The 25,605-nt window shown below is 52.1% G+C and overlaps 1 protein-coding gene and 1 pseudogene across 2 annotated transcripts; one reads left to right on the top strand and one right to left on the bottom strand.

Annotated features, from left to right (window-relative positions):
- Window positions 1–7,442: 7,442 nt before the first annotated feature.
- LOC145337602 (fish-egg lectin-like) lies at window positions 7,443–16,627 on the top strand (annotated as a pseudogene). The gene is made up of 4 exons (XR_013885373.1): window positions 7,443–7,491; window positions 11,492–11,719; window positions 13,426–13,779; window positions 16,499–16,627. The product of XR_013885373.1 is annotated as a fish-egg lectin-like (transcript).
- A 3,009-nt stretch (window positions 16,628–19,636) lies between these two features.
- On the bottom strand, window positions 19,637–20,880 carry LOC145337587 (C-X-C chemokine receptor type 3-like). The gene is given in 3 exon segments (XM_080182379.1): window positions 19,637–20,083; window positions 20,086–20,766; window positions 20,769–20,880. Coding segments are annotated over 3 exon segments (948 nt in total). The 3' UTR covers window positions 19,637–19,928.
- Between the last annotated feature and the right edge of the window lie 4,725 nt (window positions 20,881–25,605).

The following is a 25,605-nucleotide window of genomic DNA, read 5'->3' as shown; positions in this document are numbered from 1 at the left end:
CAGTGAAGGGGAAAGAGGGAGGGGGCCACAGTTGGACTGGGCGGTGGAGGGGATGTTGGGATAAGGGGGTCAGTAATGTTGTGGAGGTGGGGTAATGTCTCGGTGGGGGGAGCTGTGAGGGAGAGGCATTATCCAGCTCGGGAGTGATTTGGCAGGGGGGCAGCACTCTATCGTTTGGTCTTTGCGCATGTGCAGTTGGGGGCACCGATCGGAGCTGCAGGGTTTCGGGTGCGTCAGGCCCGGCCCACAGGCTTGTGCAGCGCGATTCGGAATCGCTGATATTTTTTCAGGCAGTGTATGAGAACAGGTCTAAAAGTTGGATCTGAAACACTCTGAGATTCAAGTCTGCCCAGCACTTAGAACCAAAATGATAAAATAGGGCCTTGTATTCCAAGTGTAGCCGAACTAAGGTTCTATAAAACTGCAACATGACTGCCAATTTTTAAACTCAATGTCCCAGCTGATGAAGGCAAGCATGTTGTGTGCCTTTTTCTCCACCTGCGTTGCCACTTTCAGTGACCTGTGTACCTGTACACCCAGATCCCTCTGCCTATCAATATTCTTAAGGAGGGAGGGAGTTGCTCAACATCAAAGTCCTGTCTTCACATTGAGGCTACCTCCATCGTGTTGTGTGACCCGACCTCCTTGCTAAATGGGACAGACCTCAATCAGATCTAGCAACTCAAGACTGGGCATCAATGAGGGGCCAACAGCAGCGGAACTGAACTCCAGCACAATCTGTAACCTCATGGCCCGACATATCCCCCACTCAACCTTTACCATCAGGCCAGGGGATCAACCCTGGTTCAATGGAGACTGCAGGAGGGTATGCCAGGAGCAGCACCAGGCATACCTAACAATTAAGTGTCAACCTTGAGAAGCTACTGAACAGGATTACTTGCACGTCAAACAGCAAGTGATAGAGTTAAGTGATCCCACAACCAACAGATCAGATCTAAGCTCTGCAGTCCTTCCACAACTAGTTGAGAATGGTGGTGGACAATTAAACAACTCACTGGAGGAGGAGGCTCCCCATCCTCAATGATGAAGGAGTCCAGCACATCAGCGGAAAGGATAAGGCTGAAGTATCCACAGCAATCTTCAGCCAGAAGTGCCGGGTAGACAATCCATCTCAGCCTCCTCCACTGGTTCCCCAACATCTCAGTTACCAGTCTCCAGCCAATTCGATTCACTCCACGTGATATCAAGAAAAGGCAATGGGTCCTGATAACATTCCAGCAATAGCACTGAAGACTTGTGCTCCAGAACTTGTCACTCCCCTAGCCAAGCTCTCCCAGTTCAATTACAACACTGGCAACTACCCAACAATGTGGAAAATGGCCCAGGTATGTCCTGTACACAAAAAGCAGGACAAATCCAACCCGGCCAATTACTGCCTACTCTCGATCAGTGATGGAAGGGGTCATCAACAGCACTGGCAGCACCTCTCAGTAATAACCCGCTCAGTGACACCCAGTTTGGGTTTCGCCAGGCTCACTCAGCTCCTGACCTCATTCCAGCCTTGGTTCAAACATGGACAAAAGAGCTGAATTCCAGAGGTGAGGAGAGAGTGACTGCCCTTAACATCAAGGCAGCATTCGACCCAGTGTGACGTCAAGGAGCCCTAGCATAACCAGAGTCAGTGGGGATCAGGGGAAAGTTGTCCGCTGGTTGGTGTCATACCTGGTACATAGGAAGGTGGTTATAGCTCTTGGAGGTCAAGCATCTCAGCTCCAGGACATCACTGCAGGAGTTTCTCAGATCCAAGGCTCACCTGCTCCATAAATGACCTTCCCTCTGTCGTGAGGTCGGGGACCATACGAAGTGGGGATGTTCACTGCTGACTGCACAATGTTCAACACCATTTGCGATTCCTCAAATACTGGAGCAGTTTGAACACAATAAGACCTGGACAGTATCCAGATTCGGACTGATAGGTGGCAAGTAATAATCGCCGCACACAAGTTCCAGGCAATGACCATCTCCAACAAGACAGGATCAAGCCCACTTCACATGAATTCTGCTAACTACCTCTTTGAAGGTTGTTAGCTACACTGGGGCCTCTTCCTGTTGCTCGCTGTGTCCCTCTGACACACTTCCTGACAGTCTGACAAATTTAATCTACAAACAAAATCTGACACACCTCGAGAAGTGCTGTTTGCTGATCTTCGAGCTAATCACAAGACCAATCACAACAGTTCAAGAGGAACCCACCCTTGTCCTGAGGTGGGAGCAAATGTAACAAGACGTGGAACATTCTGCAGCTCGAATGTTCGAATCTCCATGGTCGGCGACCATAGCAACAGGCAACATGGACTTTGTAACATGGTGAATACGCATTGGTCAGATAGGGCCGATATCCATTGGAGGGTAAAAAGATGTTGAGCTACGCCGTTTCCCGAGGAGACTTCGGAGAATCCGTACAGTGCAGAAGGAGGCCATTCAGCCCATCGCGACTGCACCAACCACAATCCCAACCAGGCCCCATCCCCATGTATTTACCCTAGCTAGTCTCGCTGACCCTAAGGGGCAATTTATCACGGTCAATTTTCACCTAACCCGCACATCTTTGCACTGGGGGAGGAGACAGGAGCACCCGGAGGAAACCCACGCAGACACGGGGAGAATGTGCAAACGTCACACCGACAGTTACCTGAGCTGGGAATTGAACCCAGGTCCCTGGCACTGTGAGGCAGCAGAGTTAGCCATTGCGCTGTGCCAGGTGGATGCTGGGAGGACAGTTCTCCTGATGGGGAATCCTCAATTTCAGGACACAGTTTGAAAACAAGACATTTTCTATTGCTGACAGAGATGAGGACATATTTTTCCCTCAGAATTTTGTGCATCCATGAAATTCTACCACCCCCCCGCAACCCCCGCTGCCCCACCCTCTGTGAACAGTGCAAAGCAGTGAGCACTGAGGTTCGCTGAACATATCCAACACTGAGCAAGAGGGAGTTTGGATTGAAAAGTTGGGGGTCAAGGGTTGTGGAGGCAGAGACTGGAGAGTCACGTTGATGGTCAGCGCTGAGGGAGTGCCTCACTGTCAGAGGGTCAGTACTGAGGGAGTGCCTCACTGTCAGAGGGTCAGTGCTGAGGGAGTGCCGCACTGTCAGAGGGTCAGTACTGAGGGACTGCCGCACTGTCAGAGGGTCAGTGCTGAGGGAGTGCCGCACTGTCAGAGGGTCAGTGCTGAGGGAGTGCCACACTGTCAGAGAGTCAGCGCTGAGGGAGTGCCTCACTGTCAGAGGGTCAGTGCTGAGGGAGTGCCGCACTGTCAGAGGGTCAGTGCTGAGGGAGTGCCTCACTGTCAGAGGGTCAGTGCTGAGGGAGTGCCGCACTGTCAGAGGGTCAGTACTGAGGGACTGCCGCACTGTCAGAGGGTCAGTGCTGAGGGACTGCCGCACTGTCAGAGGGTCAGTGCTGAGGGAGTGCCACACTGTCAGAGGGTCAGCGCTGAGGGAGTGCCTCACTGTCAGAGGGTCAGTGCTGAGGGAGTGCCGCACTGTCAGAGGGTCAGTGCTGAGAGAGTGCCTCACTGTCAGAGGGTCAGTGCTGAGGGAGTGCCGCACTGTCAGAGGGTCAGTACTGAGGGACTGCCGCACTGTCAGAGGGTCAGTGCTGAGGGACTGCCGCACTGTCAGAGGGTCAGTGCTGGGGGAGTGCCACACTGTCAGAGGGTCAGCGCTGAGGGAGTGCCTCACTGTCAGAGGGTCAGTGCTGAGGGAGTGCCGCACTGTCAGAGGGTCAGTGCTGAGGGAGTGCCTCACTGTCAGAGGGTCAGTGCTGAGGGAGTGCCGCACTGTCAGAGGGTCAGTGCTGAGGGAGTGCCGCACTGTCAGAGGGTCAGTGCTGAGGGAGTGCCACACTGTCAGAGGGTCAGTACTGAGGGAGTGCCGCACTGTCAGAGGGTTAATACTGAGGGAGTGCCGCACTGTCAGAGGGTCAGTGCTGTGGGAGTGCCGCACTGTCAGTGGGTCAGTACTGAGGGAGTGCTGCACTGTCAGAGGGTCAGTACTGAGGGAGAACATAAGAACATAAGAAATAGGAGCAGGAGTAGGCCATCTAGCCCTTCGAGCCTGCCCCGCCATTCAATAAGGTCATGGCTGATCTGTCGTGTCTCAGTTCCACATTCCCGCCCTCTCCCCATAACCCTTAATCCCCTCGCTTATCAAAAACCCATCAACCCACGTCTTAAAAATATTTAGCGAGGCAGCCTCCACCACTTCAACGGGCAGAGAATTCCAGAGATTCACCACCCTTTGAGTGAAGAAATTCTTCCTCAACTCCATTCTAAACCGCCCCCCCTCTATCTTGAGGCTGTGCCCTCTAGTCCTACTGTCCTTTCTGAGCGGGAAGAGTCTCTCCACCTCTATCCTATCCATCCCATTCATCATCTTATACGTCTCAATGAGATCTCCCCTCATTCTTCTAAACTCTAACGAGAACAAGCCTAGTTTATTCAGCCTCTCCTCATAGCTCAACCCCCTCAACTCCGGAATCAGCCTAGTAAACCTCCTCTGCACTCCCTCCAAGGCCAAAATATCCTTGCGTAAGTACGGCGCCCAAAAATGCACGCAGTACTCCAGCTGCGGCCTCACCAATGCCCTATATAGCCGCAGCAAGACCTCCCTACTTTTATATTCAATCCCCCTCGCAATGAAGGCCAGCATCCCATTCGCCTTCCTGACCACCTGCTGCACCTGCAAGCTGGGTTTTTGCGACTCATGCACAAGGACCCCAAGGTCCCTCTGCACCGTCGCCTGCTGCAGTCTTTCTCCACGTAAGTAATAATCCTTCCTACCATTATTCCTACCAAAGTGGACCACCTCGCACTTGCCAACATTAAATTCCATTTGCCAGTTCCTGGCCCATTTGCCCAGCCTATCTAGATCCTTCTGCAGACTCTCCACACCCTCCGCACAATTTGCCGTTCCACCAATCTTGGTGTCATCAGCAAACTTCGACACTCTATACTCGGTTCCCTCCTCCAGATCATCTATATAAATGGTAAATAGCTGAGGCCCCAGCACCGACCCCTGGGGCACTCCACTAGTCACCATCTGCCAATCCGAATAGCACCCATTAACCCCCACTCTCTGCCTCCTATTTGACAACTAATCCTCTATCCACGCTAACACCCTACCCCCAACTCCATGTCCCCTGACCTTCTGCAATAACCTCTTGTGAGGCACCTTCTCAAACGCCTTCTGAAAATCCAGAAAGACCACATCCACCGGCTCTCCTCTATCCACCGCCCTAGACACATCCTCATAGAACTCCAGTAAATTTGTCAGACACGACTTCCCCTTAACGAAACCGTGCTGCGTCTGCTCTATCAAGCAATTCCCTTCAAGATGCCTCGCTATTTCCTCCTTGATGATGGATTCTAACATTTTACCTACAACAGACGTTAAACTAACCGGCCTATAATTCCCCGCCTTTTGCCTGGCACCCTTCTTAAACAACGGCGTAACATTAGTGCCGCACTGTCAGAGGGTCAGTGCTGAGGGAGTGCCGCACTGTCAGAGGGTCAGTACTGAGGGAGTGCTGCACCGTCAGAGGGTCAGTACTGAGGGAGTGCCGCACTGTCAGAGGGTCAGTACTGAGGGAGTGCCGCACTGTCAGAGGGTCAGTACTGAGGGAGTGCTGCACTGTCAGAGGGTCAATACTGAGGGAGTGCCGCACTGTCAGAGGGTCAGTGCTGAGGGAGTGCCGCACTGTCAGAGGGTCAGTGCTGAGGGAGTGCCGCACTGTCAGAGGGTCAGTACTGAGGGAGTGCCGCACTGTCAGAGGGTCAGTACTGAGGGAGTGCCGCACTGTCAGAGAGTCAGTGCTGAGGGAGTGCCGCACTGTCAGAGGGTCAGTACTGAGGGAGTGCCGCACTGTCAGAGAGTCAGTACTGAGGGAGTGCCGCACTGTCAGAGGGTCAGTACTGAGGGAGTGCTGCACTGTCAGAGGGTCAGTACTGAGGGAGTGCCGCACTGTCAGAGAGTCAGTACTGAGGGAGTGCCGCACTGTCAGAGGGTCAGTACTGAGGGAGTGCCGCACTGTCAGAGGGTCAGTACTGAGGGAGTGCCGCACTGTCAGAGGGTCAGTACTGAGGGAGTGCCGCACTGTCAGAGGGTCAGTACTGAGGGAGTGCCGCACTGTCAGAGGGTCAGTACTGAGGGAGTGCCGCACTGTCAGAGGGTCAGTACTGAGGGAGTGCCGCACTGTCAGAGAGTCAGTGCTGAGGGAGTGCCGCACTGTCAGAGGGTCAGTACTGAGGGAGTGCCGCACTGTCAGAGAGTCAGTACTGAGGGAGTGCCGCACTGTCAGAGGGTCAGTACTGAGGGAGTGCCGCACTGTCAGAGGGTCAGTACTGAGGGAGTGCCGCACTGTCAGAGAGTCAGTGCTGAGGGAGTGCCGCACTGTCAGAGGGTCAGTACTGAGGGAGTGCCGCACTGTCAGAGAGTCAGTACTGAGGGAGTGCCGCACTGTCAGAGGGTCAGTACTGAGGGAGTGCTGCACTGTCAGAGGGTCAGTACTGAGGGAGTGCCGCACTGTCAGAGAGTCAGTACTGAGGGAGTGCCGCACTGTCAGAGGGTCAGTACTGAGGGAGTGCCGCACTGTCAGAGGGTCAGTACTGAGGGAGTGCCGCACTGTCAGAGGGTCAGTACTGAGGGAGTGCCGCACTGTCAGAGGGTCAGTGCTGAGGGAGTGCCGCACTGTCAGAGGGTCAGTGCTGAGGGAGTGCCGCACTGTCAGAGGGTCAGTGCTGAGGGAGTGCCGCACTGTCAGAGGGTCAGTACTGAGGGAGTGCCGCACTGTCAGAGGGTCAGTGCTGAGGGAGTGCCGCACTGTCAGAGGGTCAGTGCTGAGGGAGTGCCGCACTGTCAGAGGGTCAGTACTGAGGGAGTGCCGCACTGTCAGAGGGTCAGTGCTGAGGGAGTGCCGCACTGTCAGAGGGTCAGTGCTGAGGGAGTGCCGCAGTGTCAGAGGGTCAGTACTGAGGAAGACTAGCTTTATATTCCAGAATTATTAATTGAATTTAGCTGGGGGTCCCTGATTTACAAATGCATTGATGGGACGACTCAGCCACAATCTTCCCCTAACCACCAGGTCACCTCCTTCATCCCTTCTCCGACTCCTGAGAGATGGCCACCAGGAATATTAAAAATCCATCCTTGGCCTCTGAAGAATTATGTCTTTCTCAATGCAAACCCCTCAATGCAAGCCTCTCTGGGCTGCTGAATGTTTGGTAAGTCACAACGCTGCGGGGAGTTTTGTAAACTTACCAAGTTATTGGGAGCTGTGACAGTCCCCCAGCTGGAGGAAGTTATGTAAATCGCAGCAGCATTTGCAACACACCTACACTTCCCAATAAATAAAACTGCAGCTTTGTGTTGGGACAGTGTTCGTCTGCTGAATTGTTAGTGAATGTAACACACCACAAGACAATGAGAGTATGTGTCTTCGTGTTGCTGCTCTTTGCTGGGGGCTCCTGGGGTGAGTTTGCCACTTTAAACACAGAGTTGTGTTTTTGTTGCAGGACTGCAATGTGGAATTATAAACTCAGTGCTTAGGGTGAGACCTCCCCTGGAACACCTGCTTATTTTTACTGTACCTGTTGGAATTAGTGTCTGCAAAGCTTTCATCACCAAGATTCTTTATCACTCAGGATCATTCATTTAGTGCCTCTTGTTTGCTCTCTCTCTCTCTCATGCTCTCTCTCTCTAATGGTTTCTCAATCCTTGGCAGTCCTCAGTTGGCGTGGGGGCACAGTGGTTAGCACTGCTGTCTCACAGCACCAGGGACCCGGGTTCGATTCCCGGCTTGGGTCACTGTCTGCGGACTCTGCACGTCCTCTGTGCAGTTTTGGGCGCCGTACTTAGGGGGTTGAGCTATGAGGAGAGGCTGAATAAACTAGGCTTGTACTCGTTAGAGTTTAGAAGAATGAGGGGAGATCTCATTGAGACGTATAAGATGATGAATGGGATGGATAGGATAGAGGTGGAGAGACTCTTCCCACTCAGAAAGGACAGTAGGACTAGGAGGCACAGCCTCAAGATAAAGGGGGGGCGGTTTAGAACGGAGTTGAGGAGGAACTTCTTCACTCAAAGGGTGGTGAATCTCTGGAATTCTCTGCCCGTTGAAGTGGTGGAGGCTGCCTCGCTAAATATATTTAAGAAGCGGGTTGATGGGTTTTTGATAAGAGAGGGGATTAAGGGTTATGGGGAGAGGGCGGGAAAGTGGAACTGAGCCACGACAGATCAGCCATGATCTTATTGAATGGCAGGGCAGGCTTGAAGGGCTAGATGGCCTACTCCTGCTCCTATTTCTTATGTTCTTATGTTCTCCCTGTGTCTGTGTGAGTTTCCTCCCACAGTCCGAAAGACATGCTGGTTTGGTGCACTGTCCATGCTAAATTCTCCCCCATTGTACCCAAACAGGTGACGGATTTTCACAGTAACTTCATTGCAGTGTTAATGTGAGCCTACTTATGACACCAATAAATAAACTTTAACTCACTGTCACTCTCACTCTCTCATTCTCTCTCCCACTCACTCACTCTGTGTCTCTCACTCACTGTCAGCTCTCACTCTCCCTTTCTCTCACTCACTCAATCTCTCTCACTCTCTGACACACTCCCTCTTTCCCCTCTCTATCACATTCATTTCGTCCCTCTCATCCTCTTTCACTCACTAACTCTCTCTCGCACAATTTTCCCGTCCGCCTGCGATGGGAACTGTAGCAGGCGGGACAGGATCAGGGAAAGATTGGCTGACCTCGGGCAGGATTTGACCTTGGGTGGGATTTTCTGGCACTGGGAGTGGGAATCTCGACCTCTCTCCCTCCCCATCTCTATCTCATTCATTCTCTCTCTCTCTCAGCCTCTCTCTCTCGCTCTCTCATGCTCTCTCATTCATTCACTCTCTCCATGTCACTCTCTCTATCTCATTCACTCTCTCTCACCCTCTCTCTCTCACACACATCCTCTGTCTTATTCGCTCACTCTTTCACACTCTCTTTCACTCGTTGGGGCTTTTTTCTGGCCATTCACCCCAGTGGGATTCTCCGCTGATCACTAAATTCTCTATCCTCGCTGGCAGCAGCTGGAGAATTCCAGCCATCCACTCACTCGCTCTCTCACTCTCTATCATTGTCTTTCTCTCACTCAGTTTCTCTCTCAACCCTCTCTCTCTCTTCTTTCTCGGTCTCTCTCTCACTCACTCTCTCCTGAAAGCTTTATATCTTCTCCTCACTTGCCTCTGAAATATCTTCCAGTTGTTAAACAGTTATCTGGGGTGAATGCAAAATTCTGCTGGAATCTGTAACAAAAACCAGGAAATGCTGGAAAATCTCAGCAGGTCTGACAGCCTGTGTGGTGAGAGAGTACAGCCAACGTCTCAACTCTGTCTGCCCCCTTTTCCCAATCCTTCGCCATTTAAAGGGATTTTTTCCTAGAATCATAGAATCTCTATAGTGCACAAGGAGGCCATTCAGCCCATTGAGTCTGCACTGGATGAGAATATAGGAGGCATGGTTAGTTAAGTTTGCAGGAGACACCAAAATTGGTGTCATAATGTACAGCGAAGAAAGTTATCTGGGATTGCAATGGGATCTTGATCAATTGGGCCAGTGGGCTGACAAATGGCAGATGAAGTTTAATTTAGATGAGTGCAAGGTGATGCATTTTGGTCGATTTAACCAGGGCAGGGTTTACTCGGTTAATGGTAGGGCCTTGGGGAGAGTGACAGATCTAGGGATACATGTTCATAGCTCCTTGAACGTGGAGTCACAGAGTGGTGAAAGCTTTGAGTGAAAGCTTTCATATCAACACAGCAAGGTTTACGGAACTCATGTCTTGTGCTCCTAACCCCAAAGGGGAAAAGGGACTGGTGTTTGTCGCCCATTACTCCCCCTTGATGCTCCTGTCATTGCTAGCTGTGTTCTCCAGACAGGGGGAAGAGCCCCTCATTCTCAAACAGTAACAGGTAAAAGGTCACTATTTAAATCGAGGGTCAGCATGTCTCAGACTTCCCACTGCCCGGAAAATCCGGCCCAGATTGTAAAACTCATGGGTTGTTTTTCTCTCGTGTGTTTTTGTCTATACATGGTCTGGAGGACAATCTCCAAGTCCTGGAGAATTTGCAGCCTGGAGTGTTGGCAACACCATATCCCAAGGAATTTCCTCGTCTTCCCTCCGGCTCACGTACGAGGGGAGAGGCCATCCCTCCCCTCGAGCCTGTTCCACCATTGGATGCGATCATAGTGGATCAGCAACCTAACTCCATGTACCTGCCTTCTCCCCATTTCCCTTAACCCCCTCTGAGTAAAAAAAAACCTCCCAATCTCAGACAAGAAATGGGTGGCACGGTGGCACAGTGGTTCGCAATGCTGCCTCACAGCGCCAGGGGCCCGGGTTCGATTCCTGGCTTGGGTCACTATCTGTGTGGAGTTAGCACATTCTCCCCATGTCTGCGTGGGTTTCCTCTGGGTGCTCCGGTTTCCTCCCACAGTCCAAAAGACATGCTAGTTAAGTCCAAAGACCATGCTAAATTCTCCCTCAGTGCACCCAAACAGGTGCCGGAGTGCGGTGGCTAGGGGGTTTTCACAGTAACTTCATTGCAGTGTTAATGTAAACCTATTGTGATGCTAAATGTGAGGCTTTGACAGGGTTGACACCAGGAAGATGACTCCACTAGTGGGAGCGACGAGAACCAGGGGACACAGTTTCAGAATATGAGGCTACCATTTCAGCTGGGGATGCAGAGACATTCTTTTCCCTCAGAGGGTGAGCAGCCTGTGGAACTCCCTCCTCCGGATAGAGCCTGGAGGAGAGGAATTGGAATCATTGAATCTATCCAGGGCAGAGTTAGATGGATTTTTTATAGACAAGGGTTACAGGACGGTGGGGGGAGAGAAGGGGGCAGGGCGCAGAATTGGCAAAGTCCAGTTGAAACCACAACCACATCAGCCGTGATCAATGGAGGTGATGGTATTATCGCTAGTCTATTCATCCAGAAACTCAGCTAATGCTTCGGGGACCTGGGTTCGAATCCCGCCACAGCAGACGGTGGAATTTGAATTCAGTTGAAAAATATCTGGAGTTAAGAATCGTGAAACCGCTGTCAGAAAAACCCATGAGGTTCACTAACATCCTTTAGGGAAGGAAATCTGCTGTCCTTACCCGGTCTGGCCTACCTGTGGCTCCGGAGACACAGCCAATGTGGATGACTCTCAACTGCCCTCCAAGGGCAACTAGGGATGGGCAATAAATGTTGGCCCAGCCAGCGATGCCCACGTCCCACGAATGAATAAAAAGAATCTTATTGAATGACGGGGCTTGAGGGGTCGGCTCCTGCCCCGAAGTCCTATTAGTGTTTGAGTAATACCCCCTCCCCACAAGGTGATGTGTCATCTATTACCCGCACAGCTCCCTTCTCTGTAGTGTTGAAGGATGGGTTTTACAAGGTAACCTCTCTCTCTCTCTCTCTCTCCTCAGCTCTCATCTGCAAACAGGTCAGAGGACGCATGAAACAAATCGATGCCAGCAATGGCCAGGTGTTTGCGGTGGATTTCCGTGGTAACGTGTTCAGCAGGCTGGGTAGAGTTTGGAGCAGAGTGCCGGGGAACCTTGGCCATGTCACTGTGGGCGCAGCTGGAATCTGGGGGGTCGGCAGAGACCATAAGGTTTATAAATTTGTCGAAGGGTCCTGGGCTTTACTAGCAGGTAAGCACATCTCTACCTGTCCTGCTCGCAGTTACTCCTGCCAGGGAGAACATTCTACCGTCCTCCGTCCTGCCCTCGGGGAGCGATCTCTGCAATTCTCCGGCTCCGCTCCATTAAATGCTTCGGAATGTGTCGGGTGCCGCATAAATGCAAGCTCTTTCTTCCTTTCTTGCACCTCACAGCCACACAAGGACTTTCCAAAGTTTGGTCATCATCTTCATCATATAAGTGTGAGCTCCATACCAGAGCATCAGCACTCCAACCTATGACCTATATTGTACAACTATCCTCCACTCACTGCATTTTACCCGAGAAACCCCCTTCTTCGATTGGGAAGCTTTGCTGACATTTCAGTCATGGGACTCTGAGTGACGTAGTTCATAGAGATTCTTTTTAAATAGATCCTGTAGACTGCATGTTGTGTGCTGTTCACAGGGACTCTGAAGACTGCTGTGCACTGCTGTTTAAATAGACTCTGTAGACTGTTTGCTGTGCTCTGCTGTTTAAATAGACTCTGTAGACTGTTCGCTGTGCTCTGCTGTTTAAATAGACTCTGTAGACTGTTCACTGTGCTCTGATGTTTAAATAGACTCTGTAGACTGTTCACTGTGCTCTGATGTTTAAATAGACTCTGTAGACGGTTCGCTGTGCTCTGATGTTTAAATAGACTCTGTGGACTGTTCGCTGTGCTCTGCTGTTTAAATAGACTCTGTAGACTGTTCGCTGTGTTCTGATGTTTAAATAGACTCTGTGGACTGTTCGCTGTGCTCTGATGTTTAAGTAGACTCTGTAGACTGTTCGCTGTGCTCTGCTGTTTAAATAGACTCTGTAGACTGTTCACTGTGCTCTGATGTTTAAATAGACTCTGTAGACTGTTCACTGTGCTCTGATGTTTAAATAGACTCTGTGGACTGTTCGCTGTGCTCTGATGTTTAAATAGACTCTGTGGACTGTTCGCTGTGCCCTGCTGTTTAAATAGTCTCTGTGGACTGCTCGCTGTGCTCTGCTGTTTAAATAGACTCTGTAGACTGTTCACTGTGCTCTGATGTTTAAATAGACTCTGTGGACTGTTCGCTGTCCTCTGATGTTTAAATAGACTCTGTAGACTGTTCACTGTGCTCTGATGTTTAAATAGACTCTGTAGACTGTTTGCTGTCCTCTGATGTTTAGATAGACTCTGTGGATTTTTGCTGTGCTCTGATGTTTAAATAGACTCTGTAGACTGTTTGCTGTGTCTGCTGTTTAAATAGACTCTGTAGACTGTTTGCTGTATCTGCTGTTTAAATAGATTCTGTAGACTGTTTGCTGCACCCTGCTGTATAAATAGACTCTGTAGACTGTTTGCTGCACCCTGCTGCTTAAATAGACTCTGTAGACTGTTTGCTGTGCTCTGCTGTATAAATAGACTCTGTAGACTGTTTGCTGCGCCCTGCTGTTTAAGTAGACTCTGTAGACTGTTTGCTGTGCTCTGCTGTATAAATAGACTCTGTAGACTGTTTGCTGCACTCTGCTGTTTAAATAGATTCTATAGACATTTTCCTGAATTGCATTACTTAAATTGCCTCTTTAATCATCAAATAGATTCTGCTCTCTATAAAAATAGACTGTTTTCTGTGAATTCCACCCCCACTCTCAACTCACTGATGTGGCATTGCAATGTCAATAGAATATAATCTTCTTGTCCAAATGATCCCCTCTGCCAACAGGATTGCTGAAGCAGATTGATGCTGGCGGCGATCAGATCATCGCTGGAGTTAACAGAGCCAACCAGGTCTTTTGTTCCAACAAACGAGACGCAGTGGGAGCAGCCAGCTATTTCACCCCAGCCTACAGGAACATCCGGGGTAGAATGAAGTACTACTCGTGCGGACCCCAGTCTTGCTGGGGGGTCAATGTAGTGGGCAACATCTACTGTCGCTTGGCATGTCAAATCGGTGCACTGCATTGGAACGCGTTGGGTGAGGGTGCCTGGTCGATTCCAGATGGTGGAGGTTGGAACAGATGGGACTGTCTTTGCAATAGATCGCGCCGGGCAGGTCTTTCGCAGGTACGGCACTCGGGTCACACTGATGCCAGTCACACCATTCCAAAATAAACATGTAAAAAGAACGTCATTCCCCAATTCATAGCATTAGAGAAATGAGAGAACCTTTACCGGACAGAAGAAGGCCATCCAGCCCATTCTGTCCAGACAGACTAATGAGTTGCCATCCAGTCTAACCCCATCCCCCAGCTCTCAGTCCATAGCTGGCTGGTTCCACATTTCCGAGTGGGTTTTTGAGGATTTCTGTCTCCACCACCCCCTCGGGGAGTAAGTCACCACCGCCCTCTGGGTGAAAGAATCACTCTGCAGGATTCCTAACCCGAAATCTATGATCCCCCCCCCCCCACCATCCCCAGGTTATGGAGCCCACAACCCACTGGTGGGAGAAAAGGGTCATGTGGACACTCTAACTCAACCCCCTCATAATTTCATAATAACACCCCCTCAGCCTATCCTATCACAATGCCCTCGAGGGGCAATCTCGTGTCTAGTAATGCACTAAGATAGATTCCTGACTTTTCCATAGCTGGCAATCCCTGGAACGGGTCGCTAGTGTGGCCAGGGGGCTCATATCATGAGGGACACCATTCCACATCAAGTGTGGCTGACCGGGAGTCTCTCTCTCGCTCTTACCACCAAGCGTGCCTGGAAGGATTTGCAGACTGACAAACAACCTGTTTGGTGGCATTATGAACACACCTTCCTCAGTCATGAAGTCCTGGAATGGGACTCGAACCCAGAGTTTCTGGCTAACGCACTGTGCCACAACCAGCCTATCAATATTCTCCCTCATAACGATAATATTTCAGTCCTGTCCTCATCACTCACCTCTGTACCCTCCTGAGTGCAAACACATCTCTCTTTTGACTAGACTGCGCCCAGTGCTTCAAACACAGCCCAACTAGTGTTGGAAATAAATCCAGCCTCCAGTAGAAAGAACCTCTGAGCCGTCCCACTTCCCGTCTCGGGGAATGAAGGGAAGTCTCCTCACTTGCCTTCTGAGCCACTAGAATGAGCTGTCCGGCTACCTCCAGTGGACTGTCCCCCTCCAATGTCCCACCGAGCCTCCACACAGCATCTCAATGCTGATTCTGTGAACACTGCCGTTGTTAGCATCACACACACTCACTCTCACACACACACTCTCACTCACGCTCACTCACACTCTCACACACACACTCTCACTCACACACACTCTCACACACACACACTCTCACACACTCACACACACACACTCACACACACACACACTCTCACACACACACACACTCTCACTCACACACTCACACACTCTCACACACACACAGACAAACACACACTCACTCTCACACACACACTCTCACACACTCACACACACACACTCTCACACACACACACACTCTCACTCACACACTCACACACTCTCACACACACACAGACAAACACACACTCACTCTCACACACACACACTCACACACTCTCTCGCACACACACTCAGACACACACTCTCTCACACACACACTCACACACTCTCTCACACACACACTCAGACACACACACACTCAGACACACACACCCAGACACACACGCACACAAACACACTCATACATATAAATTCTCACACAAACTCACACACATACAGATACATAAACTCTCACTCACACACACACACACAAACTCTCACACATATACACAGATACACACACACACATGCACACACATTCTTGCACTCACATGCATGCATACACACATATGCCAGATTACCCCTTAAGTGTCTCAAATGGAGGGCAGGGAGAGGAGGAGGGAAGGATGAAGGAGGAGGGGGAGGGGGAGTGGGAGGGGGAGGGAGCTGGGGAGGGGAAAGGGGGACAGGCAGGGGGAGGAGGAGGGGAGGGTAGGGGAGAGGGAGAGGGAGGGAAAGGGGGCAGAGGGAGTGGAAGAGGGAGGGGGAGGGGGCAAAGGAGGTGGAGGGGGAGAAGGGGGAGGGGAAGGTGGAAGTGGGAAGGAGGGGGGAGGGGAGGAAGGGACAAGAAGGAAGAGAAAGCAGAGGAAATGGGGAGGGGAAGAAGGCAGTGAGGGAGAAGGGCAGGAGAGGAGGAGAGGGAGGTGAGGGGGACGGGAAGGGGAGGGTGAGGAGGGGGAGGGGAGGAGAGGGAGAGGGGAGGAGTGGGGAGGGCAGAGAGGGAAGGGAGAGGAAGGAAGGGAAGGAAGAGGAGATGGGAAGGGATAAGAAGACGGTGAGGGGGAGGAATGGATGAGGGGCGGGGAGGAGGGGGAAGGGGAGGGAGGGGGAGGAACAGGAGGGGGGAGGAGGGGTGAGGGGAAGGGGAGGAGGGGGCAAAGAGGAGGAGGGGGATGGGGGGGAGGAGGGGGGGAGCAGGGGGGTGGAAGGGGAGGGGGAGGGAGGAGGGGGACGGTGGGGGAGTGGGAGGCAGGAGGAGGGGGTTGGGGGAGCAGGGGGAGGTGGGGAGTGGGAGGGCAGGAGGAGGGGGAATGGGAGGAGGGGGAGGGGGATGGGGAGGGAGCGGGGAGGAGGAGGGTGGGAGAAGATGGAGGGGGAGGTGGGGGAGGGGGAGGGGAAGGAATGGGACTGGCTAAGACGCTCTATCCGAACGGCACTGCAGACTCAATGTGGGCCGAATGGTCTCTTCCTGCACCGGGTGGGGGTGGGGAGGTTCTGTGATTCAAAGAAAGCAGTGGATTTTTTCTGTTTCTAAATGACTTGTGCTGTCTTTATTCTGCAGAGTTGGGATCAGTCGCCGCAGACCCAGGGGATAAAATGGGCTCGCATTCATTTTGTGGGTAGAAGGTTCCGGCACGTGACCTATGATCTGGGAATTCTGTGGCTGGTTGAGACCAACGGTAATCTGATTCGCTGTCGCTAACTTGGTGAGAGAGGCAGCAACAAGGAGGATCATACTCTGCGAAAGTTACAGCTTTGTAAAGAGAGTTCTCTCTGTCTGTAAATGCCTCTGTATCTGCTGGGTTTTGAATTAAAATTTCCTTCTGATACTATCCCACTGAGACTCATTGTAGCAATGGTCAGCGTGTCAGATTAACAATTGTGTCAAATATACTCTTTTCTGTTATAAATTCCCAGTCTCCATGTAAACATGTCACGCTCTGATTACACCCTCTAAGCACAAAGAATCCCGACAACTCAGAAAGAGACCACTCGGCCCATCAAATCTACACCGAGAACAGACACCCCGTAACCCCCATGTATTTACCCGTCACCCTAGCCCGCACGTCTTTGGACTGTGGGAAGAAACCGGAGCATCCGGAGGAACCCGCGCGCTCACGGAGGGAACTCCGCACAGACAGTGACCCGAGCCGGAGTTGAACCCGGGTCCCTGTGAGGCAGCAGAGGTGACCACTGGGCCACCATGTCCCAGGGATCTGTGTAAAGGAGGTGAGGAGGGTCAGGACAGGTCAACACGCTCCAGTATCAGATGGTGATTGGTCGTTCTCGGAGACCCTGACCTTTGGTTCGGCCAATCATTAACTCCAGTCTCAGTTCGGCCATTTTGGACTGAGTTGAGGAGAAAATCTTCACTCAGAGGGGGTGGGTGGGGGGTGTGGGATCTTTGGAATTCCCGACTCCGGAAAGCTGTGGACGCTCCGTGGCTGAGGCCAGACGGGACTGAGATCGATAGGTAAGGGCCCCGTGAGGTGAAAGGAACAGAGGGAGGGAGTTGAGGAAGGAAGAGCGGCCATGATGCTGGGCAATGGGGAAGCAGGTTCGAGGGGTCAAATGGCCTCCTGCTCCCATTTCTGATGAGCTTTTCAGTGCGAGGATTACCACACCCGCACCCCCCCCCCCCCCGGCACCCCATCCCCCCCCCCCCCAAAACCCGCCATCTCCACCCCCCCAACCCGACACCTCCACCCCCCCCCGACCAGACACCTCCCACCCCCCCGACCCGACACCTCCACCCCCCCGACCCGACACCTCCCCCCCCCAACCCGACACCTCCACCCCCCAACCCGACACCTCCACCCCCCCCAACCCGACACCTCCACCCCCCCGACCCACCACCTCCGCCCCCCCAACCCGACACCTCCACCCCCCGACCCGACACCTCCACCCCCCCCGACCCGACACCTCCACCCCCCCCCGACCCGACACCTCCACCCCCCCAACCCGACACCTCCACCCCCCCCGACCCGACACCTCCACCCCCCCGACCCGACACCTCCACCCCCCACCGACCCGACACCTCCACCCCCCCCAACCCGACACCTCCACCCCCCCCGACCCGACACCTCCACCCCCCGACCCGACACCTCCACCCCCCCGACCCGACACCTCCACCCCCCCCCGACCCGACACCTCCACCCCCCCCCGACCCGACACCTCCACCCCCCCAGCCTGCCATCTCGATCCCCACCACCAACTGCGATCAGAGAACTGGGTATCCACCGCGGGTGTAACACCCTGTGGAATTTTCAGTCCTAAACACGGGATGAATCTTTTCCAAACGGGAACTCTTAATGAGAGACTGACTGTCGTTGCAAGAAGCAGAATAATGAGAAAAGCCCTGACATTTGGACATTACAACAGCAACATGTGAATTTTTATAGCGCCTTTAATATTGCAATAGATCCCTGGGAGTTTCACATGACCACTTATCAAAGTCAATCTCACCCTCCAGATTCCTCTCAGGAGATGTTAGAGACAGATAACTGTGGAAGTAAACGTCTAAAGGAGAAGAGGGAGTGAGAAAGAGAGAGCGAGAAAGAGGGAGCGAGAAAGAGGGAGCGAGAAAGGGAGCTGGAGAGGTTTCAGGAGGGAATTCCAGAGCTTAGGGCCCCCCACCCCAGGCAGTTGAAGTCATGGCTGCCAATGGTATGGTATTGCAGATGCTCAAGAAGCCAGAATGAGAGGACCACAGAGATCCCAGAGGGGGTGTAGGGGCTGGAGGAGGTTACAGAGATAGGGAGGGGTGTCGGGGCTGGAGGAGGTTACAGGGATAGGGAGGGTTGTAGGGGCTGGAGGAGGTTACAGAGATAGGGAGGGGCGTAGGGGCTGGAGGAGGTTACAGAGATAGGGAGGGCGTAGGGGCTGGAGGAGGTTACAGAGATAGGGAGGGGTGTAGGGGCTGGAGGAGGTTACAGGGATAGGGAGGGTTGTAGGGGCTGGAGGAGGTTACAGAGATAGGGAGGGGCGTAGGGGCTGGAGGAGGTTACAGAGATAGGGAGGGGTGTCGGGGCTGGAGGAGGTTACAGGGATAGGGAGGGTTGTAGGGGCTGGAGGAGGTTACAGAGATAGGGAGGGGCGTAGGGGCTGGAGGAGGTTACAGAGATAGGGAGGGGTGTAGGGGCTGGAGGAGGTTACAGGGATAGGGAGGGGTGTAGGGGCTGGAGGAGGTTACAGAGATAGGGAGGGGTGTAGGGGCTGGAGGAGTTTACAGAGATAGGGAGGGTTGTAGGGACTGGAGGAGGTTACAGAGATAAGGAGGGTTGTAGGGACTGGAGGAGGTTACAGAGATAGGGAGGGTTGTAGGGACTGGAGGAGGTTACAGAGATAGGGAGGGTTGTAGGGACTGGAGGAGGTTACAGAGATAGGGAGGGTTGTAGGGACTGGAGGAGGTTACAGAGATAGGGAGGGTTGTAGGGACTGGAGGAGGTTACAGAGATAGGGAGGGTTGTAGGGACTGGAGGAGGTTACAGAGATAGGGAGGGTTGTAGGGACTGGAGGAGGTTACAGAGATAGGGAGGGTTGTAGGGACTGGAGGAGGTTACAGAGATAGGGAGGGTTGTAGGGGCTGGAGGAGGTTACAGAGATAGGGAGGGGTTGTAGGGGCTGGAGGAGGTTACAGAGATAGGGAGGGGTTGTAGGGGCTGGAGGAGGTTACAGAGATAGGGAGGAGTGTAGGGGCTGGAGGAGGTTACACAGATAGGGAGGGTTGTAGGGGCTGGAGGAGGTTACAGAGATAGGGAGGGGTGTAGATGTTGTTGGAGATTATGGAGATAGGGACAATGGTAGTGACGGGGGGAGGAGGGGTAGTTATTGGGAGTCAGTGAGAGCTGGTTTTGGTGGGATCCAGGGTAATGGACGAGAGGTGGTGAAGATTTGTGTAGTTGACGATGAACTGATGAATGAGGCTGGGCTCCCACAGGCACAACCCGGCAGCAATCCACATCCCCTCGGAGCGAGTGGACACTCAGCCCGGCTGAGGCCCCTCAGAGATCTGAGGACATTCCTCCCTCCCTGCTGACCTGACGGCTGATAATCTGGGATACCTGCAGGGACCTGACATCTGCCAAGACCCTCAGCATCTCCCCGCGGAAGCGGACCCCGATGAAGGCGTACAGGAGGGGGTTCAAGCAGCAGTGGACCAGCCGAGGCTCTGGGTGATGGTGCGGGTGATGTCCAGGGTGTTCAGCAGGGCGCAGTAAGGCTGGATGGCGCCCAGCGACAGGAGGGTATCCACAAAGAGCACGACATTGTAGGGGAGCCAGCAGGCCACGAAGACCACCACGATGGCGACCACCACCTTCAGGGTCTTCTGCCGCTCGAACAGCTCGGTGCGCCACAGGGTCCTGAAGATCATGCTGTAGCAATACAACATGGCCGCCACGGGGATGAAGAAGGCCGTGGTGTGGTGGACCAGCCGCAGGGCTAACTTCCAGGCCTCCGCGCTCTCCACCCCGAATGAGTAAGTGCAGGCTTTCAGATCCAAATAGCTGGGATCGTAAACATCGCGGAAGATGAGATCGACCAGCGCCAGGAGGAGACAGAAGACCCAGACCAGGAGGCAGGTGAGGCGGATATGGATGGGCTTACGCTTCCGGTACATGTGGATGGTGTGGACGATGGCCAGGTAACGGTCGAAGCTGATGCAGACGAGGAACAGGATGCTGCTGTACACGTTGAGGGCAAAGACTCCGCCGGTGAGTTTGCACATGGCGTTCCCAAAGACCCAGCCGCTCAGAGCCTCCACGATCCAGAACGGGAGGGTGAAGACCAGGAGCAAGTCTGCGATGGCCAAGTGCAGGATGAAGGTGTCTGTCGGGTGTGACCGTGTCTGTGTCGGGCGATGATAAAGATCAGAACGCCGTTTCCAAAGGCCCCCAACGCAAAGACAACAGAGTGGATGATGGGGATGAAGATGCTGTTAAATTGTCCGATCATGATGGGTTTGCAAGGCTCTGCATTTTGGAAGTCGGTTGGAAAATAATATGGATAATCCTTTAAAAAATGAGATGACCATTATGGAACATGGATAGGCTTGCACCTGGCATCAACTTAGAACAGCACTTCTCAGTTTTAACAGCTAAACATAGAAGATAGGAGCAGGAGGAGGCCATTTGGCCCTTCGAGCCTGCTATATCATTCATTACGATGTTGGCTGATCATCCAACTCAATAGCCCAATCCTGCTTTCTCCCCATAACCTTTGACCCCATTCATCCCAATGCCCTATCCAGCTGCCTCTTGAATGTATTCAATGTTTTGGCATCAACTACTTCCTGTGGCAATGAATTCTACAGACTCCCCAGGTGAAGAAATGTCTCCTCATCTCCGTCCTAAATGGTTTACCCCGAATCCTCAGACTGTGACCCCTGGTTCTGGACTCCCCCACCATCCTCCCTGCATCTACCCTGCCTCAACCATTAGCCTGACAATGGCCCTCATCAAACAGTAACAACACATCCTCACACAGCAGCAGTGTCATTAACACTGGGGCTAGATACAGAGTAAAGCTCCCTCTACACTGTCCCCATCAAACACTCCCAGGACAGGTACAGCACGGGGTTAGATACAGGGTAAAGCTCCCTCTACACTGTCCCCATCAAACACTCCCAGGACAGGTACAGCACGGGGTTAGATACAGAGTAAAGCTCCCTCTACACTGTCCCCATCAAACACTCTCAGGACAGGTACATCACGGACTTAGATACAGAGTAAAGCTCCCTCTACACTGTCCCCATCAAACACTCCCAGGACAGGTACAGCACGGACTTAGATACAGAGTAAAGCTCCCTCTACACTGTCCCCCATCAAACACTCCCAGGACAGGTACAGCACGGACTTAGATACAGAGTAAAGCTCCCTCTACACTGTCCCCATCAAACACTCCCAGGACAGGTACAACACGGGGTTAGATAAGAGTAAAGCTTCCTCTACACTGTCCCCCATCAAACACTCCCAGGACAGGTACAGCACAGGGTTAGATACAGAGTAAAGCTCCATCTACAGTGTTCCCATCAAACACTCCCAGAACAGGTACAGCACAGGGTTAGATACAGAGTAAAGCTCCCTCTACACTGTCCCCATCAAACACTCCCAGGACAGGTACAGCACGGAGTTAGATACAGAGTAAAGCTTCCTCTACACTGTCCCCCATCAAACACACCCAGGACAGGTACAGCACAGGGTTAGATACAGAGTAAAGCTCCCTCTACACTGTCCCCATCAAATACTCCCAGGACAGGTACAGCATGGAGTTAGATACAGAGTAAAGCTTCCTCTACACTGTCCCCCATCAAACACTCCCAGGACAGGTACAGCACGGGGTTCGATACAGAGTAAAGCTCTCTCTACACTGTCCCCCATCAAACACTCCCAGGACAGGTACAGCACGGGGTTAGATAAGAGTAAAGCTCCCTCTACACTGTCCCCATCAAAGACTCCCAGGACAGGTACAGCACGGGGTTAGATACAGAGTGAAGCTCTGTCTACACTGTCCCCATCAAAGACTCCCAGGACAGGTACAGCACGGGGTTAGATAAGAGTAAAGCTCCCTCTACACTGTCCCCCATCAAACACTCCCAGGATAGGTACAGCACGGGGTTAGATACAGAGTAAAGCTCCCTCTACACTGTCCCCCATCAAACACTCCCAGGATAGGTACAGCACGGGGTTAGATACAGAGTAAAGCTCCCTCTACACTGTCCCCATCAAACACTCCCAGGACAGGTACAGCACGGAGTTAGATACAGAGTAAAGCTCCCTCTACACTGTCCCCCATCAAACACTCCCAGGACAGGTACAGCACGGGGTTAGATACAGAATAAAGCTCCCTCTATACTGTCCCCATCAAACACTCCCAGGACAGGGACAGCACGGGGTTAGATACAGAGTAAAGTGCCATCTACACTGTCCCCATCAAACACTCCCAGGACAGGTACAGCACGGGCTTAGATACAGAGTAAAGCTTCATCTACACTGTCCCCCATCAAACACTCCCAGGACAGGTACAGCACGGGATTAGATACAGAGTAAAGCTCCCTCTACACTGTCCCCATCAAACACTCCCAGGACAGGTACAGCACGGGGTTAGATACAGAGTAAAGCTCCCTCTACACTGTCCCCATCAAATACTCCCAGGACAGGTACAGCACGGGGTTAGATATAGAATAAAGCTCCTTCTATACTGTCCCCATCAAACACTCCCAGGACAGGTACAGCACGGGGTTAGATACAGAATAAAGCTCCCTCTACACTGTCCACCATCAAACACTCCCAGGACAGGTACAGCACGGGGTTAGATACAGAATAAAGCTCCCTCTACACTGTCCACCATCAAGCAAACCTGGAGTACTGTGTACAGTTTTGGTCTCCTTACTTAAGAAGTATATACCGGCACTGGAGGGAGTGCAGAGGAGATTCGCTAGAGGTTGATTCCGGAGTTGAGAGGGTTGGCTTATGAGGAGAGACTGAGTGGGTTGAGGCTATACTCATTGGAATTCAGAAAAATGAAGGGAGATCTTACAGAAACATATAAGATTATGAAGAGAATAGATAAGATAAAAGCAGGCAAGTTGTTTCCACTGGTGGGTGAAACTAGAACTAGGGGGCATGGCCTCAAAATAAGGGGGAGCAGATTTAGGACTGAATTGAGGAGGAACGTATTTACTCAAAGGGTTGTGAATCTGTGGAATTCCCTGCCCAGTTAAGGCTACCTCAGTGAATGTTTTTAAGGCAAGGATAGATAAATTTTTGAACAATCAAGGAATTAAGGGCTTTTGGTGAGCGGGTTAGTGGAGTTGAGTCCACAAAAAGATCAGCCATGATCTTATTGAATGGCGGAGCAGGCTCGAGGGGCCAGATGGCCCACTCCTGCTCCTAGTTCTTATGTTCTTACTATGTCCCCATCAAACACTCAAAGGACAGTATAGCACAGGTTTAGATACAGAATAAAGTCCCCTCTCTGCAGTCCTCATCAAACACTCCCAGGACAGGTACTGCATGGGGTTAGATACAGAGTAAAGCTCCCTCTACACTGTCCCCATCAAACACTCCCAGGACAGGTACAGCACAGGGTTAGATACAGAGTAAAGCTCCCTCTACACTGTCCCCATCAAACACTCCTAGGACAGGTACAGCACGGGGTTAAATACAGAATAAAACTCCCTCTACACTGTCCCCATCAAACACTCCCAGGACAGGGACAGCACGGGGTTAGATACAGAGTAAAGCTCCCTCTACACTGTCCCCCATCAAACACTCCCAGGACAGGTACAGCACGGGGTTAGATACAGAGTAAAGCTCCCTCTACACTGTCCCCATCAAACACTCCCAGGACAGGTACAGCACGGGGTTAGATACAGAGTAAAGCTCCCTCTACACTGTCCCCATCAAACATTCCCAGGACAGGGACAGCACGGGGTTAGATGCAGAGTAAAGCTCCCTCTACACTGTCCCCATCAAACACTCCCAGGACAGGTACAGCACGGGGTTAGATACAGAGTAAAGCTCCCTCTACACTGTCCCCATCAAACATTCCCAGGACAGGGACAGCACAGGGTTAGATACAGAGTAAAGCTCCCTCTACACTGTCCCCATCAAACACTCCCAGGACAGGTACAGCACAGGGTTAGATACAGAGTAAAGCTCCCTCTACACTGTCCCCATCAAACACTCCCAGGACAGGTACAGCACAGGGTTAGATACAGAGTAAAGCTCCCTCTACACTGTCCCCATCAAACACTCCCAGGACAGGGACAGAGTAAATTGTAACTTTCCGAGAGAATGTGACAATGACTATACAGCGTGTCACTCTCTGTAAACTTTATTACTGATGTGAGTCAGGACAGCGATTGACATTAACAATTGTTTTATTTCATATTCATAGAGAGAAGAATGCAGTGAAAAAATATATATCTTTTGCCAGCGATAACATCATACAAATGAGATGTTGATAATACTTGGTGAAGCTTAGCTACATATTTGTACCACATTGCAAACTCAGAGCGTTTTATTCAGAGGATCTCTGAAATGCAAACAGGAGACAATTCTCCACAGTGCCTTGTTGACAAAGGTTAGAAATGTCCTGTTAATGAAGCTGCCATTATGATTTAATGCTGTGACTTTGTGTGGGACTTGCCCGCACAGTAACATACTGGAGGTGGAGGGTTCAGTATTGAGTCAGGGCTATGTTCATCTAGTGTAGAATCTGAGAATCCTGGTGGATTTTCCAAGGTGCCTTTGCCAGTGCTGAGTCCTGAAGGTCTGTCCGAGAGTATAACATACAGCGCTGGAGGAGATCGTTCTGCCCATCATGCATATTCTAGGTTGCTGACTGTACTATCCATTTCGACTCACTCCCTCCCCCACCCTCTCCGTTTTCCCTTCATTCCTTCCAAATTTTCCAGTATTTCTCCAACTGCCCCTTTTGAAAGTTCCTGTTGAATCTGCTTCCACCGCCCTTTCAGGCAGCTGGACACAACAACTCGCTGTGTGTCCAAAATAAAATTCTCCTCATCTCCCTCCCTTCATCTCCTCGGTCTCCTGGAGGGAACCTGTGAAGGGATGGGGGGGTGGGGGGTGCTGTGTGGTGGGGGGAGGAGGGATGGGGGGGTGGGGGGTGCTGTGTGGTGGGGGGAGGAGGGATGGGGGGGTGGGGGGTGCTGTG

The sequence above is a fragment of the Carcharhinus amblyrhynchos genome, unplaced genomic scaffold, assembly GCF_965287045.1.
Source record: "Carcharhinus amblyrhynchos unplaced genomic scaffold, sCarAmb.v2.hapA scaffold_53, whole genome shotgun sequence".
In the NCBI taxonomy this organism is placed as follows: domain Eukaryota; kingdom Metazoa; phylum Chordata; class Chondrichthyes; order Carcharhiniformes; family Carcharhinidae; genus Carcharhinus; species Carcharhinus amblyrhynchos.
Note: the sequence above shows the minus strand (reverse complement) of the source record. Positions and strands in the feature narration are given on the sequence as shown.